Genomic DNA, 15,599 nt, shown 5'->3' with positions numbered 1-15,599 from the left:
TTCAGAGCTTCCCTCCTCTAAAGCCTTTGTTTTGGTTTTCTTTGACTTGTTCGATGAACTAGAAAGACGTTACGTATGTTGCGATGTGGTGAGAGAGAACTGACCGGGGGAGGATCTGGGCTGTGGAGGTGAGAAATGGGGTATTTGGTCTTGAAAGAGGTTGCAATGTCTCTTTTGAACCGCGCTGGCTGCAGAAGTGGTGTGCTTGTGGGCAGACGGAGCAGGGGCTGAGGAGGCGTTTTGCAGAGCGATCAATGTCCAAATTAAACATGAAATGTATTTAAGGGGTCTGTGTCCGTGTCTGTTTATCGACCAAAGCATTTCTCGGTTCCGGGGGAGAGCTGTGCTTCATATTCTCCCCTCGAGGGTTTCTCCAGGAATCCCATAAGCTGCTGATCGCCTCAAATGCAGGATCCAGCCTTAATTGGAGGAGCAGGAGGGGGCAAGTCCTGGGGTGGGGGGCCTCCCTCTGAAACCCACCTGGGTCCTCGGAGCTTCCCTATAAGCAGCTCCCGTTAGCCCCCTCCTTAGCCTCAAGTCCCGGGCCGCTCGCACTCCCCGCTCAGCCGGCGCGTGGGCGCCCACCCGTGTCCCCCATCCCCGGGGCCGGGCGGCGGCGGCGGGCGGAACCCGGAGCGGCGCGGCGGATGCACGGCGCCGGACGCTTGAGAGGGACGGACAGACGGGCCGGCCGCGCTTCCGGTGTGCGGCGTGCGGGGCCTGTGGGACGGGCCGGTGCGGGCCGGGCCCCGCCATGGGCATCCTGGAGAAGATCTCCGAGATCGAGAAGGAGATCGCCCGCACGCAGAAGAACAAAGGTCCGGGCCGGCGGGGGGGGCCCGGGGGCGGCAGGGGTCTGAGTTACCTGCGGGTACCGGGCGGGGCCCTGGGAGAGGTTGGGCGTGCGGGGTGCAGGGGCTGGATCGGGGCGGCTGAGGGGCTTGGGGTGCGGGGGGCTGGGGCGGGTCACGGAGCGGGGGCCGCCCCTCCTCTCTTTCCTCGCTGTTAATGCCCTGCTCGTGCGGGTGGGCAGCGCCCCGGCCCCGGCCCCGGCCCCGGCCCTGGCCCCGGCTCTCCTCAGAGCTCGGCCAAACACCGCGAGCGCTCCGCTCCGCGCTGGTGCGGCCTCACCTCTTGCACAGTGTGCAGTTTTGGGCGCCACAGTATATTAAGGATATAAAGCTGCTGGGGGGTGTCCAGAGGAGGGCCGCAGAGTTGGTGAAGGGTTTAGAGGGGAAGCCATTCAGGGAGCGGCTGGAGTCCCTGGGTTTGTTCAGGCTGGAGCAGAGGAGGCCGAGGGCAGCCTCATGGCGCTCTGCAGCTCCCTCCCGAGGGGAGGAGGAGGGGCAGGGCTGGTCTCTTCTCTCTGGTGACCAACGCCAGGGCCCGAGGGAATGGCAGGGAGATGTGCCAGGGGAGGGTTAGGCTGGGCATTAGGGAAAGGTCCTTCCCCCCGAGGGTGGTGGAGCCCTGGAACAGGCTCCCCAGGGAGGCATCGCGGCACCAGCCTGGCGGTATTCCAGAAGCACTTGGACACGGCCCTCAGAGCCACGGTGTGAATTTGGGGTGTCCTGTGCAGGGACGGGAGCTGGGCTCAATGGTCCTTGTGAACCCCTCCAAGCTCAAGACATTCTATGATTCCATGAAGTGCTGCTGGCGCAGGGGACCAGGGCTGTCTGCTGTGGAGTCTGCAAGCTGGTGTTTAAATGCCTTAACGTAAAGAGGCACTGGGGAGCAGAGCTTCCCTCGGGTTTTGCTGGAGCTGGTGCCCAGCACAGTGCTGCTTCTGGAGGCTTTAGGCTGCGGTAAATAACGGAAAGGAAAAATAGTAAATCATGTAATCTCCTGGGTTTCTTGCCCTTCCCTCTTACAAAGGGAGCTTCTACGGAAAAAACTACTTTCTTTTTTTTCCTGTATCAGGTGTAGATTCAAGTGTTTTGCTAAGAATAAATCAGTAAAGTACTTCCATCATGTGAGCTCCAAGTTACAAGTCTTTTAAAACTTGGCAAGAACAGAGGGAAAAAAATCTTGTGTTTCTGGAGTGCTGAATGTGACCGGGTGTGAGAAGGGGCCTTTGCCCAGGAGTGGCTGTTTCCCCATGATCTCTCCCTCCTTAACTGGCTCCCTTCACCCCTTCATTCCTGCACTAGCTCTTCCTCTGGCTCCTGCCTTTTTTTTTTTTTTTTTTTTTTTTTTTGCTGTTTCTTTACGTTGAGTCTGACTTGCTGTGGAGGTTACTAGAAGGTTTGCTCTTAAGGCCCAGTGTTTCAAAAGGTTGCAGAACAGCTGGGGGGTAGGTTGTACGTGTCGCAGTGGTTAAGACGTTGACCGAAATCCATAGTGTTTCTTCTTAGGAAGGTTCTTATTTCTACAAGTAAATTATCAGCAACTTTCTGTCAACCAGTTGTTGCGGTTTGTGTTATTCCAGCCACCGAGTACCACCTTGGCCTACTGAAGGCAAAGCTTGCAAAATACAGAGCTCAGTTACTAGAACCCTCCAAATCCTCGGCCGCTAAAGGAGAAGGCTTCGATGTGATGAAATCTGGAGATGCCCGGGTGGCACTGATCGGTTTTCCTTCTGTGGGTAAGGTCAGTGAGTGTCTGCGTTAACCACGTGGCGTGTGTGTTTCCAGGTTTGTGGTTAGCTGTGGCTGTAAAGCAGATATCCATCTTCTCTTTGTCTTCCACCTTCTTGCCACAACTTAACAGAAAGTTATTGTACCCCAAGAGCTGAAAGAGCTAGGGTCAACGCTCCTTCACCTTGTGTGTGGTGCCCTGTGGTAACAGCCTAAAACTTGGTCTTGCCCAGCCACGGCACTGTTGAGAAAATAGGTGAGAGCACAGGATTTACCTTCGTTCAGCAAAAACACTGGCTGTCCCATCACCGCTTCAGTCCCCGTGCCTGGAACAGCCACAACACCCGTTCTGAAAGCTGAGGAACGCTTTGGTCTTGCTTGTTTTGCTGAACGTTTACCGGTCCTTTCATTTGTGCATCTGTGGTGATGCTGATCTCTTGCATTTCAGTCCACGTTTTTGAGTTTAATGACCTCAACCGCCAGCGAAGCTGCGTCTTACGAGTTCACAACCCTGACATGTATCCCAGGAGTCATAGAAGTAAGTAGGATCCCCCTCCCTTCAGCATGGCAGCGGCGATAAAAAACCCAGACATGTAAATGTGTCTGTGTCTCTAAGAAGCAGCAATACCCAGAGGTCTCTGCTGACTTCTGCTCTAAACTTTAGGAGGTCTGGAGTGCTTGCAGCATCAGATCTTCTGCACCCCACAGTGCTGATTTAGCACTTCCCTAGGCTACATAACTCTCCAGGATTGACTGCCCGAGCGGGGTTTCGTATGGTGCTGTTCGACTGACCGGAGCAATACAACAATTCTCAACTGAATTTTTTATAACCGCTATTGGCGCCATTGACCAGATGGCTGGAAACCTTGACAGATTTGTTTTTAATGAAGCTTTAAGAGAGGCAATCTGTACTGTGATCAATTTGGAAAGAAAATACAACTACTCCTGTCCTTGAGGGGTTTTATTAGTGGAGGCCTAAGCATCCATCAGTACGGCAAATGATAAAGGGCATCAAACTGAAAAGTGTCCAAGAGTAATGAGAAAATTTGGGTCAGAATTGAAAGTGGAGTTAAATAGTGAAAGTAACCATGTTGGTGTTAAAACGAACATAAATATTGTAACGCATCCAAACGCAGCCTTGAGCTGCAGTCAGTCGCTACCAAGCCGTTACCGAGGGCTTTGCTGCAACAATAGCTTGAAAGCTAATGCCCCTGCAGATCTGATGAATGAAAGCCTCCTGTTGTTCCCTGGTGCGGTAAGACCTGCAAAACATCTGAATAGTTCTGGTCTGTCTCGGTAAGAGGTGGTGGCACTTGCTTGTTACAGCACCTTCTCCTTAAACCAAGAAAGTAAGCCTGTGTTGGGTTTTTTTTTTTTTCTGTCCATTTCAGCAACTCAGGATAAAGCAACTCTTGCACTGTGCTGTTTTCCTGGTGCTTTGTCAAACTGCAATTACATGATGCTTTAGGAAGTCAGGACCTAATGAATGTTGTTGAACACAGCCTCGTAGGAAACACTGTGGAGGTTGCCCCGATAACACAGAGCCACCAGCTTTGTGCAAAGCTGTCCTGCTCTGTCAGGTTCATTCAGCTCTGCTCTTGGCAGGCTTTGGACTCCGGCTCATGCTTGGGGCTTTTGAGGCACCTCAGGTGCCCTGCACAAAGCTTTCAGCTTTCCACCCTTCTGTTTTCTTTTCAGTACAAAGGAGCCAATATTCAGCTGCTGGATCTGCCTGGAATCATCGAAGGAGCAGCACAAGGTTGGCTGATCTCTGTGTTCATGTAAAGTAGGGATTTGCCCTCATTACCATAGCTGGGTGTCTCAGACGTTAGCAGGTTTCCTGGGCCAATAGTTCCCATGCTGGTTTTCCAAATTTTAGAGTCCTTGATCTTATGTGAGGCACGATTCTTATCCCTGAGCCCACGTAATGTTCTATATGTAGCAGAAAGATGCTTTTCTGGAGGTGGGAGCCAAAGCAAGCCAGTCACTTCTCACCTTCTTGCGTGAGTGTTATCTTGCTCATCTGTTTTCTGGTACAGAGGAAATCTAAAGAAAGATGCTAGAGAGGCGGACGGGGAAATTACACCTAAACAGTAACCTCTCTTGACTAATTTCCTGAGTTCCTGCCAGTCCTCCCATGACTCCTGATTCTGGGAAGGAGTGTTGGCTTTGTCCCTTTGCTTTGTCATTGTCCTGATTGGCTGATCATGTCAGAAGATGCCTTATGAAGCTTAGGAAAACCATGTCAGAAGATGCCTTGGGAAACTTTGGAAAACCTCCTAGTGGTCTCTTCTTGGAGGGGCACGGCCTGGTTAATAAGGTCTCCCTACTTTTTGATCAGAAAGTGCACGTAACCTCTCTGCACAGGGGCCCTGGGCCCACGTCGCTGCTCTGGGTAAGCTGCCTCTGCTGCCTGGAGCTGTTACCATTGCACATGTCTGGGGACGCTGCCCTGCTGGAAGAGTTGTCGTTTCCACCCGCGCGGCCGTACTCTGATAGCTTTACACACACCAGTTCATGTAACCTGTGGTGGAGGAGCAGCAGCAAAGAGCATTTGTTAGGGGTTGTGCTGAACATAAGACAGTATGGATGGACCAGAGGCGCTTGCTCAGGGCCCCCGACAGCTAACTACAGCCAGTACAGCACTGCAGGATCTTTTTCCTTGCTTCCAAGCAGCTGTTCAGGACAGAAATCCCCATCTGTCGCAGAGCTCATAGCTGATTCCTCTCCCTGATGTGTGGCCATCTCGTCTCTCCTCAGGGAAGGGCAGAGGTCGGCAGGTGATAGCTGTGGCCAGGACAGCAGACGTCGTTATTATGATGCTGGATGCCACGAAGGGTGAAGTACAGAGGTGAGCGTGTGCTTCTGGGCTCATGGAGCTGTGGGGTGGTGGGCTAGATTCAGGGGTTCCCACGTGCCCAGAAAACACGCCAACTCCCTGAAGCATTGTGTCATGTGCCTGTTGGGGAACGAGTACTTAAGCTACTGAGTGTGAGACGGAGGTTGTACTCCATTAGAAGCGTGCTAGCTAACTGGTTTGGGCTTCTCAGCTGAAGGATCATTCCCACAGGATGGCTGGTCAGAGATGTGGGTGTCACCCTAGATTTCCACCGCAGATTCTGTCCTGCGTTAGCTGTGGTTTTTAGGTTGTAGTAAAAGCTCATGGCAAGGTGGTGTCAATACAGTAGTCGAAAAGGAAAGGTGTGGGAGTCACCCAACTGTGCTCAGTCTCACAGGTACTAACGTGCAGTCTCCCTGCAGGGCCTTGCTGGAGAAAGAACTGGAATCTGTAGGGATCCGGCTGAACAAAAACAAACCAAATATCTACTTCAAGGTGATGTTTCCTGGGCTGATGCAAGCACAGCTTGTATCTGGCTGCCTAAGCAAAGCTGGGGTTGCTGTGTGCTGCCCCTTGTGTTGGACAGACTGAAGGGGGGGCTGTGGATTTTGCAGGCTGATCTTAAGTTGCTTTATTGCCTCCCTGCAGCCGAAGAAGGGTGGAGGTATCTCCTTCAACTCAACTGTCACGTTGACTCAGTGCTCCGAAAAGTTGGTGCAGCTCATCCTCCATGAATATAGTATCCTTTCCAAAAATGGGAGACCCTTAAGCCACCAGCAGCTTGTCAGTCAAGTGGTACCTGCTGCGGGACAGCCTTGCTGTGTCTTTGATGCTGGGTTGACAACAGGCTTTCACAAGCAAGCTCAGCCCATTGGCTCACAGAGGTGTGTAGATGTGTTGGGATTTGGGCCTTGACAATGTTCACCTCAGAAATCTTCAACGCTGAGGTCCTCTTCAGAGAGGATTGTTCCCCTGATGAGTTCATTGACGTGATTGTAGGCAACAGGGTCTACATGCCGTGCCTCTACGTGAGTATCTCAGAAACAGCCTGCTTTCTGCTGCACCGAGCATCTCCATTCTTTGCCGAAGGAAACGCTGTACCTTCCTGGTTCCTAAAGCAGTAATGATTTGGGGTTTAAGAGGTGGAAAGCACAGCTCAACAGGGAGCTTTTTATAAGCTTTACATGCGCGGCTGTACTCTGTGTGTTCCCTGTGCCCTCTTGTGGCTGGCTGCCGTGGAGCAGCGCGAGCTGCGTGTCCTGGCGGCGTGGGGTTGGCTCCCCCCGGTGCAGAGGCTTCGATTCCTGTGCCGCAGGCTCTGCGCTTGGCTTTTCGCTACTGGGCCCTTGTGCCAGAGGTCACTTAACAGCTCTGTTTGGTGACTGGGTCTATGGTGAAATCAAAGATACTGGAGAACATATTGCAAGTCATCCCAAAGGGAAAATAAAAGGCCCAAACTTAATATTTCAGCTTCTGAATTTTAACAGTTTGTTTTACTAAGGGCCCTGGCTTGTCCTCTGGCTGGCAGGATCTGACCTTCTGTTTCAGATATTGGAACTACCTTGTTATACCTCCGTGTATGTGTCTTACTTCCTTGCAACATTGCTGAATTGGCTTCCTAAAGGGTGTGCTGTTTTTCCTTTGACCTAGGTATATAACAAGATTGACCAGATATCTATGGAGGAAGTGGATCGTCTTGCTCGGAGACCCCACAGTGTTGTAATCAGGTAGGAGCCTGTCACGCTGCCTGATGTGCTGGCCCGGATGGTGTGGTGGTTCATTTCCTACCCCTTTCTCCAGCTTCTCCCAAGAAGGGGCTTCTCCCAGGGCTGCCTGCAGCTGCTGGGATGAGAAGCAGAGCGCTGTGCAGTTTTTTCCAGGCTTCCGTCCCCTGGAGAGGCAGGCTGCTTGGCTTCTTCACACTGCAGGCCAGAGTAAGCCAGTCTAGCTTGTTTCCTTAGAAGTGCTGATATATCTGACTGGGGCTTTGCTGCTTCAAAGCTCCTTGCCCTTCTGAAAGCCCTATTTATTTCACCTTGTGTTTTTCCTTTACTTGGCCTCATTAAAGACTTTTCCCCTTGTTCCCTAGTGCTTTAATAAGACATTTCACCTTGTTCTTCTGGATCTCTAAAACCCAACAGCAGTAAACACTGGTGTTTTGCAGCTGTGGCATGAAACTGAACCTGGACTACTTGCTGGAGAAGCTCTGGGAATACCTGGCACTTACCTGCATCTACACCAAGAAACGAGGACGTAAGTGACCATTAGCTGAGCAGTTTTGGAAGGCACAAAGGGCTGCCACTCATCAAAGGCAGACAGGTTGCCAGCGGGGCTTGGATGCCTGGCTGTCAGCGCTCTCTTGTGTCCTGGAAATGCTGCAGTTACGCTTTCCCTAAGCAGCTTTCAGCTCTTGGGAAGTGCTTTCTGTTCCATCTGATCCAGCCATGCCTGTACCCCACCACAGCCCTCCTATTCTCTCTGTGCTAGAAGAGCTGAATTTTCATAAGACTTTGCATGATGATATAAGGAAATAAAGTTTGCAAGTTCGCAGCTTTCTTCCTTATTATGCACACTCTGTGATGAGCTGTTCAGCCCATCACTACCCAGAAGAGGTCCCCTGTTCCTGCTGTGAGAGGTTTGGTGATTCGCATGCCAGGCTCCTGAGGCTCAGGAGTGCTTTTGATCCTCCTTTTGCTTTACAATTCACTTGCAGCTTCTCTCAGCGATGAAGGCACGTCTGTAACTTGTTCCTGTTTGGTTGTGAACTGCTGTGTCTCTGAACTTGGCTGGATGTGAGGAGATTATGAGATTTACTTTCTATGAGCTTGTTAAGCTATGAAATCTTGCAGATTTTACAGAAAACTGCAGAATGGTTTGGTTTTACTTGAGGAGGTGTGTTTTGACGGGTTTTGGCTTGGGTGGTTTTGTTTGTCTTAAGTATTTGGAATGGAGTTGAAGCAGGTGAATTGTGAGGAAGCTGTTGACTGTGTGACATGGGTAACTGATCTTGTGGGTACTGGAGTGTCTACAGAACTGATCCGATGCTTTCACATACCTGGATACCTGTTCTGTCTGGGAGCTGGCAAGCATAACGGGAGGAGGGATTTGGGAGTAGTAAACACAAGGCAATGTGAGATGGTGTCAGCATGTTAGAACACGCTTGATGGAAATCCAATGCTTTTCCCCCCCCCTCCTGCTTCTCCACAGAGAGACCAGACTTTACAGATGCCATTATTCTACGGAAAGGGGCCTCTGTGGAGCACGTGGTAATTTCTCTGCATCTTTTACGTTTCCTTGTCTGTAGAAGGTAGGTTCCTCTTGGAGCCTGCCTTGATTTGTGCTTCATAAACCTTGGGACATGGCAGTGTTTAGTTGGGCTTCTCCTTTTGTTACCTTAACTAATTCCATCTGCCTGAGCTTTCTTTCCTAGCTGCTATGAAAGGTTAAAAAAAAAAAATCACTTAATGCAGTCCAGTGAGAAAGCACATGGAAGCAGTGGAATGGGGCTTTATGTGGAATGGTGATTCCTGTGTGTCTGTTCTGTATTCTTTCAAGTGCTGTTAACTGGTTCCTGAAGTCACTGTTGTAGTTTCTGACACAGGCCTGAGTTGCTTCTAGTTTCTGAATATTGAGCCAGTTGTTTGCAAAGTAGTGTCACTGAAATGCCTCACATGCTGTCTGTCTGTCTTGCAGTGCCATCGAATTCACAGATCATTAGCCAGCCAGTTCAAATACGCCTTGGTGTGGGTAAGTGTTTAACAGCAAGTGGAATCCCTGTCCTCAGGTGTCTCTGGCTGGTCTTCTCCTAACCCTTCTCTCCCTTTTACTTTAAAGGGGACAAGCACAAAATACAGCCCTCAAAGAGTGGGTTTAACCCATATGATGGAGCATGAAGATGTCATTCAGATCGTAAAGAAGTAATCTTCTTTGCTGGTGCCTGGCCTTGTCTTTAATCACTAGAATTGGAACTGACCAGAAAAAAGCAAAACAAAACAAAACAAGAAAAAAAAAAAAAGAAAAAGAAAAAGGGAGATGTGTTCTACAGCCAAGAAAGCAAGAAAGCTTCCGTGAAGCTCCTGCTCTTGGAGAAAGACAGAAAATGACGCTACTGTACTTGCAGGTGGGGATGGGGAAGATGGGGTTTCCATCTTGTGGCATTTCAGGCAAAGTAATGTCTCTTAAAAATAAAATAGGAGCCGGTTCGTCTAGGACACAGTTGCCACAGCCAGCGATGTCCTGCCCCTAGTAGGGTTTGCACGTGGATCCATGTGTTAACCTACCCGTGGCTTGCTTAACTAGTGGGAAGTTTGTGGGTTTGTGTGAACAAATCTGGCCCTGTGTTTTGGGACAGGGAAGCCAGGGCTGAGAGAACGTTGCTGATGCTTTGCTGTTTCTCAATTCACTTAATTTAAGCATTGATCTGAAACAGAAACAGAGTTCTCCCTCCCCTGCTCCTTGGAGATGTTGTCTCCGCAGCTTTTAGCCATTGGAAACATCACTCTCTGCACCTGAGACAACCCCTGGTGAATTTGTGATGGTCCCACCTCCATTAATATTAAGAAGTTGCACTCTGTGCCTCTCCTTCGCTCTGCAGTAGGGTTTGTAGGACATCCTGGTCCAACTGGTACTGAGAGAGATGAGAAATGAAACTGTTCATGAGTGATTAACCTGGCCGAACTGCAGCAGGGTACGATCAAAGAGCCATAGGCTGCAGCGAGGATTCATTTCTGGCATATCACTTGCCGAGGAGCTGTTTTGGGAGTTCGCTCCTTTGCTCTTGTCCTGCCCGTTAGTCCCCAAGAGTATTGCTGAGGAATCGCCTCCTTTCTCAGTCATGCCCCTGAATTCCAGTAACAGCTCTTTGAGCTCGAAGTATCATCCCATGCCGTGGGTTTTACCCCAGCCCTGTTAAACATTGTCGCTTGTCTGGATATTTTTCATCAGAAATCTGGGGTTTTTCTAATCATGCTTTTTCATTGAATACTGATGCTAAACGATTCAGAGTGCCTGATAGAGAACAGCTCTTTCCTTCTGGGATCAAGAGTTGCCAATAGCTTTTATTTTCTTTCATTGAAAAAGGGTTCGGTCTGATGTGGATTTTTAACTGTGAGGACAGGTCTGATCGCAAACTTGTCTGAGCAGGGCTCCTTCCCTCTCCTTTGTGCTCCTCCCCACCCCTCACAAACTGATCGAGCAGAAATGGAAGGATTATTTTATTTGAGAAAATAAAAGTTGCTATATCATGTGAACTGTAGGTGTCTGCCTGCCGTGGGTAGACAGTTTGGTGTGTTTTCTAACTCTCTTTTTTTCACCTTCGGCCACCTGAGGAATCCTCCTTGCTGTTGCAGGAGGTTGTAGGGGGGAATAGATTGTGAAGCGGCTGCAAGAGGACTCTGAGGCTAGAGGGGACTTGATGAGATGTGATGGGAGATAAATAGGTATTATACACAATACCCAAGCTAAGAAGGTGACTTTGAACTCTGTCAGTTCCCTTCCCTGTTCCTGGCTTTGTTCACAGCTGGAGTGCAGAGCAAATCCCGGCCGCGGTGGCAGCTAGCGGAGAATGAGCTCCAAATTAGCCGCATTATGCCTGAGCTGGCTGTAGAAAGCAGGCGCTTCTCTGTGTGAATCGGGTGGGATGCCGTTCCAGCACATTAACTTGCCCTTTACGTTTCCTGTGAAGGTTGCACAGGCAGAGCTGCCCGCACAAAGAGTTCTTTTGGTTTCGTTTTGTCCCTGAGTTTTCTGACTTCTCATTCCAAACCCAGGAGCCCGCCAAGCCCCGGCACACGACGGGGCAGCCAGGACTGCTGACTGGGCTTTGTCCTTCGGCCAGGTACTGTGTGGAACTGGGGAAATGGTCGATGCTTGCATGAGGCCGAAATGGACAGTGTTACCTGCTAAAACATATCCTTGGCTGGTTAGTGCCTACCTCTCGGTGTGTTCGGGTTTCAAATTGACTAGTCGAGCGTGCCATTGTTAAAAACCCCTCTGTCTAATTAGCCTTGCTCTTCATTTAGGAAATCGGGCGTTTTTATCCTGTTCAAAATGAATTGATACATGATTAAATTTGGAGCGGGGAATGTAGTAAAAATAGTTAAGCCAGAAGCAGCTAACTTCTTTTTTTAGTGAGGGTAGCTTTTTTGCAAGCAAGTTTATAGCTGTATTTGAAAATGCGTGCATTTAATTGCAGCGTTCGTTCTTCCAGGCGGCATCTCTAGTTGTTCTGCGCTACCCTTAAAAGCTGCAAACATTGCAGTTCAGCGCGGGAGCAGGTTTGCCTGAAGACAGCTCTGAATCCTGAGAAAGCAAGGTCCTAAGGGCAGGGTGGAAAGCTGCAGCATTAGGATCGTACCAGAGCTTCCTGAGGTTTATGGAATTGGTCAGACCCCTTGTTAGCTCTGTGGGAGCTCTCTGGGGGAGAGGTGCTCAGAGCCTCCTTGCTGAGGGTTTTTGGAGAAGGGCTTGCTTCTGTCCAGTGAGATGGGGGCGAGCTGCAGGCACGAGCTGTGGCTTTGCCCCCCGAAGAGCAGCACGCTGCATTTTCTCTGCTGTACGAGGGAAGGCTTGGCTGGATGATGCTCGGAGGAAGCCGCCCTCCGCAGCCTGGCTGGCAGTCTCCTCTTCTGCGCCGCGGCCCCCTGCCATTCCTCTGCTCTTTCAGCCGGCTCCGGTTCCGTTAGTGCCATACCCCGATCCCAGCGGGCTGCGCTGATCCTGCCCGGTCCCTGGGCCTGCGCTGCTTGCGGTGTGTGGCCGTGCATCGCTGCTGAGCGGCGCTCCAGGTGTGAAGTGGGGCGGATCGGCTTCGATACAGTCCATCAGCCACCCTCCATCTAGTCCTGGAAACAGCGACGGCCCGAGGCGTGCTCTGTTTAAAATGCCTGTTCCAGGCAATCAAGCAGGTTTGATTGGCTGAACACTCCTTTTATAATTTAATTTAGTCAGGAATCGTTTGCAAGGTAATAAAAAGAGACTCTGACTCCAAATACATTCATTTAATTCAATGAGAGACAGTTACTGCGGCGGGCTCGCCTCAGCCAGCTTCCCTCACCCCATCACGCTGACATCTTAAAGTGCTGCTCAGGGCTGTATATAAGAGTCACGATCTGCAGTGACAGCTTAATTGTTTCAAACGCTGACAAGGGTCACCCCGACCAGCCATCGCGCATTGTGTGGGGCTGGCTCAGGAGGCTGCGGAGAGGAGGATTTATGGCTGGCAAATAGTTCTGAATTCCTCTGGTTGCGCCTGCTAAATGATGAACCTGCCCCTTGGGGATTGGGGCTATTGATTGTAATTTGCAGTTAAGCCCTTGCTTTCTGAGGAATCAGCATAATAAATACCCACTGCATTACGGCAGGGACGTGTCTGCTCGGAGGAGGAGGAGGAGGAAGGGGAGGTTTTCCCGGCTCGGGCGGTGCAGCGCATGCAGCAGGATGCTCTCGCTGCCCCTGGGTTTGGGAGAGCCGCGGCCTCCATCGCTGCAGGGAAACTGTCCCCAGTGTGTGAGATGCAGGAACCCAGTGCTAGAGCGGGGAGGATGAAGCTTTTCAGAGGCTCTTTGCCCTGCTAATCTCAGATGCTTTGTGAAGGCAGGTGGAAATGCCCTCATCTGTAGGAGAGGGCAGTCCGGTGTTGTCAGGGTGATGCCATGGACAAGATTCCCTCTCTGTGCCCGGCCTTTGATCCCTACTTTTGGAGAGGAGTGGCGGGGGGGTGTCCATCCCTATGTCCCTGTATTTTCTTCTAAATTTGCCTTGGCTCAGGGGCAAGGAGCAGGTCAGAGCCATTCACCAGCTGTTCACATCTGGGGTTCATGACACTGAGAGGTGACGTCCCGGGAGGGAAGGGGCTGTGGGACTGTCCAGCCGCGTCACCGGGGGAGGAAGGGACAGGGACCAGAGCTGGCTGCCTCTCACCCCTCCAGCCGCTCCCTCCCTGACGTTCCCCAGCTCTGCAGAGGGAAGATTAGCTCCCGTCCCTCTGCTCATGAGTGGAGATGAGAATAATAGCAGTCATCAAATATGCATTGGGTAGCAGCCGCCTGCAGCTGCTGTGCAGCAAATATGGTCCTGCGGCTGCCGGGGGAGTGACGGTCGCCGGCGGAGAGCGAGGCTGAGAGCACGACACCGGCAGAGCCGGGGCTTCGGGCAGCACCGAGCCGGCCTGGTGCCATGTGGGGGAGCTAGGCTACCCGAGGTGAGTGGCTGTGAGTCCCCCAGCTGGGTGGCACTTCCCTTTGGCTTGTGGAGGCCACAGTGGGAAGGACCAGGGAGGGACCTTTGTGTGCTGGTCCTTATGCAAATGCTGTGGCGTGGGGCTCGGCCACCCTGGGTCAGGGTATATGGTGTCATCTTGTCTCTGGTTGTCCCTGCCTGTTTGCTTGCTGCCTTTTGACTCCTTATCTCACCTTCTGAAACGCACCCTCCCTGCAGTCCCAGTGTTCCTGCTGCCCTCCAGAGCAGGGCTCTCTCCCCTAAACACCCCCTCCTTCCCCAGGAGCCTCTGCCCCATGTCTTCTAGCACTCCTTCCCCAAATTCCTTTTACCTTGGGGCTGTTTTACCCCAGGAAAGCTGCCGGGCCCCACAGCCGAGCTCGGTGGGGACCCTGGGCTTGACTCTAGGACCAAGGTGATGGCACGGGGCTGTGACCTGGCTCTGAGGCCACCAGCCGGCGTTCCTGCGTGCGCACCAGTGCTAAGCCTGGGACACCTCACGCCCAGCTGGTTCTCTGCTTCCAGCACCTGCTCCAGCCTCCCTCCTCCCCATAACGCCTCCCTCACGGGCAGCTCTCAGTGTGAGGCAGCAGCCGGCAGGCAGGGACACGGTGTGCATCCCCCGAGAGATGGCGGGTCCCTGTCCTCGGGCGGGGCGGGAACTGGAGGGGATGGAAATCAGCAGCAAGTTCAGGGGCATGATGGGTGCTCAGGATGGTAAGGAGAGACACCCCCCCAGTGCCTTGGGGGCTTGGAGGACCGTGCTGCTGTCACATTGCCCATTGCTGGAAGGGTCCAGCCTGTCCCCGTGCTCCCAGTGTCTCTGGGGCTCACGGCTGGAGCAGTGAGAGCTGTGGCACAGCTGCCCCATCTGCACACGGGTGTTTAGAACTGGATGCACAATGATACAGAACTGATGAGGGGGAAGGGGATGTGATGGGAGATGCTGCAGCCAGGAGTTTCCTGGCCATGGCAGAGAGCTCCTGCGAGGCATGGCTGTGGTGGGGCCGGCATGGCATGGTGTGGTGGCACCAGGCGCTGCTCCGGCTGTAACTGGAAACAGGCTGTAAGCAGACCCTGGGCCAGCTGGTGACCACAGACCTGCCTGGAGACAGCGGAGCTGCTGCCCAGGAGCTCTGCCCCGCCAGTGCTGGTGCTCCAAAGGTACAGTCCCAGGCAGCTGTGCATCGCGCCGGGCTGGGGCGGGTGAAACAGAACCCCAGTGGTCAAAGCCTCCCTCCCCTTTCTCCACCCAGCCCTGGCACAGCTCCAGACTGCGGTGATGGGACAGGGGCTACCCTGGGCCGTGTCTGTGGGGCGATGTGGCTTTCCCTGGCTCAGCCACGTGGCTGGAGCTGTTCAGGGGTGACGGGGTCAGAGGATGCACTGGGCATCTTCTCCCAGAGCCCTGGTCCCTCTTGCCATCCCAGGGAGCCCCTCGCTGCCAGGTTTTGCACCCAGGTTCCCTCCCCTGTCCTGCTGCTGGATTCAGCTGTGCCCAGACACCCTGGAAACAGCTGCCAAGTGTGGGTGCCCCATGGTTTGGGGGTTCATGGCTGTGGGTTCCCCCACTAACCTCCAGCTCTGCCACCATCCCACTGTGCCTGGGCACAAATGCCCCTTGCCCAGCTCTGCTGTGCCAAAGGCAGGTGAACACTGCGCCCATGGCTGAAGAACCCAGGGAGGTGTTGAGGGGGTCCAGTATCCCCATACTGGGAGGGCTGGGACCACGGGAGGCAGTCCCTGTGTGGGATGAAGCCTTCTGGGCTGAGGCCAGGCTGCCCCCTCTCTCTTGCTGTCCCTTCCTCCGTGTCTCCTCTCGGAGAGCCCTTGTCACGGACTGGCACCATGGGCACAGCCACGCAATGGCATGGGGAGCTGAGCCAGCGCTGCAGGACACAGAGAGCACCGCCGGTCCCTCCTCTGCCCTGCCTGGCTCGGCCGAGGGTGGCGGGGGCAGAGGTAGG

At 52.7% G+C, this 15,599-nt stretch overlaps 1 protein-coding gene across 2 annotated transcripts; it reads left to right on the top strand.

Moving 5' to 3' along the window:
* The first annotated feature begins 665 nt into the window (after window positions 1–665).
* DRG2 (developmentally regulated GTP binding protein 2) lies at window positions 666–10,664 on the top strand. Of its 2 annotated transcripts, XM_075104739.1 has the most exons (13): window positions 666–818; window positions 2,429–2,589; window positions 3,025–3,114; window positions 4,275–4,335; window positions 5,337–5,427; window positions 5,838–5,910; window positions 6,064–6,154; window positions 6,346–6,443; window positions 7,066–7,142; window positions 7,580–7,668; window positions 8,623–8,681; window positions 9,109–9,162; window positions 9,250–10,664. In XM_075104739.1, exons 1-13 carry the CDS (start codon window positions 755–757, stop codon window positions 9,334–9,336), a joined length of 1,095 nt encoding a protein of 364 aa, XP_074960840.1. In that variant the 5' UTR covers window positions 666–754; the 3' UTR covers window positions 9,337–10,664. The 2 variants fall into 2 exon arrangements, with proteins under 2 accessions (XP_074960840.1, XP_074960841.1); XM_075104740.1 differs by lacking the exons at window positions 7,580–7,668; window positions 8,623–8,681; window positions 9,109–9,162; window positions 9,250–10,664 and adding an exon at window positions 7,286–7,511 and having other exon boundaries at window positions 668–818.
* Window positions 10,665–15,599: the final 4,935 nt, after the last annotated feature.

This window comes from Phalacrocorax aristotelis, chromosome 10 (assembly GCF_949628215.1).
Source record: "Phalacrocorax aristotelis chromosome 10, bGulAri2.1, whole genome shotgun sequence".
Classification (NCBI taxonomy): domain Eukaryota; kingdom Metazoa; phylum Chordata; class Aves; order Suliformes; family Phalacrocoracidae; genus Phalacrocorax; species Phalacrocorax aristotelis.
The sequence above is the reverse complement of the archived record's forward strand: the minus strand, read 5'-3'. Positions and strand labels throughout refer to the sequence as shown.

Bases quoted from the DNA above. Each gene is read 5' to 3' on its own strand.
- DRG2 (XM_075104739.1), top strand. From the start codon at position 755: ATGGGCATCCTGGAGAAGATCTCCGAGATCGAGAAGGAGATCGCCCGC. The intron at 5,428-5,837 runs GTGAGCGTGTGC...GTCTCCCTGCAG, and splicing joins ACGAAGGGTGAAGTACAGAG to GGCCTTGCTGGAGAAAGAAC. The intron at 7,669-8,622 runs GTAAGTGACCAT...GCTTCTCCACAG, and splicing joins CTACACCAAGAAACGAGGAC to AGAGACCAGACTTTACAGAT.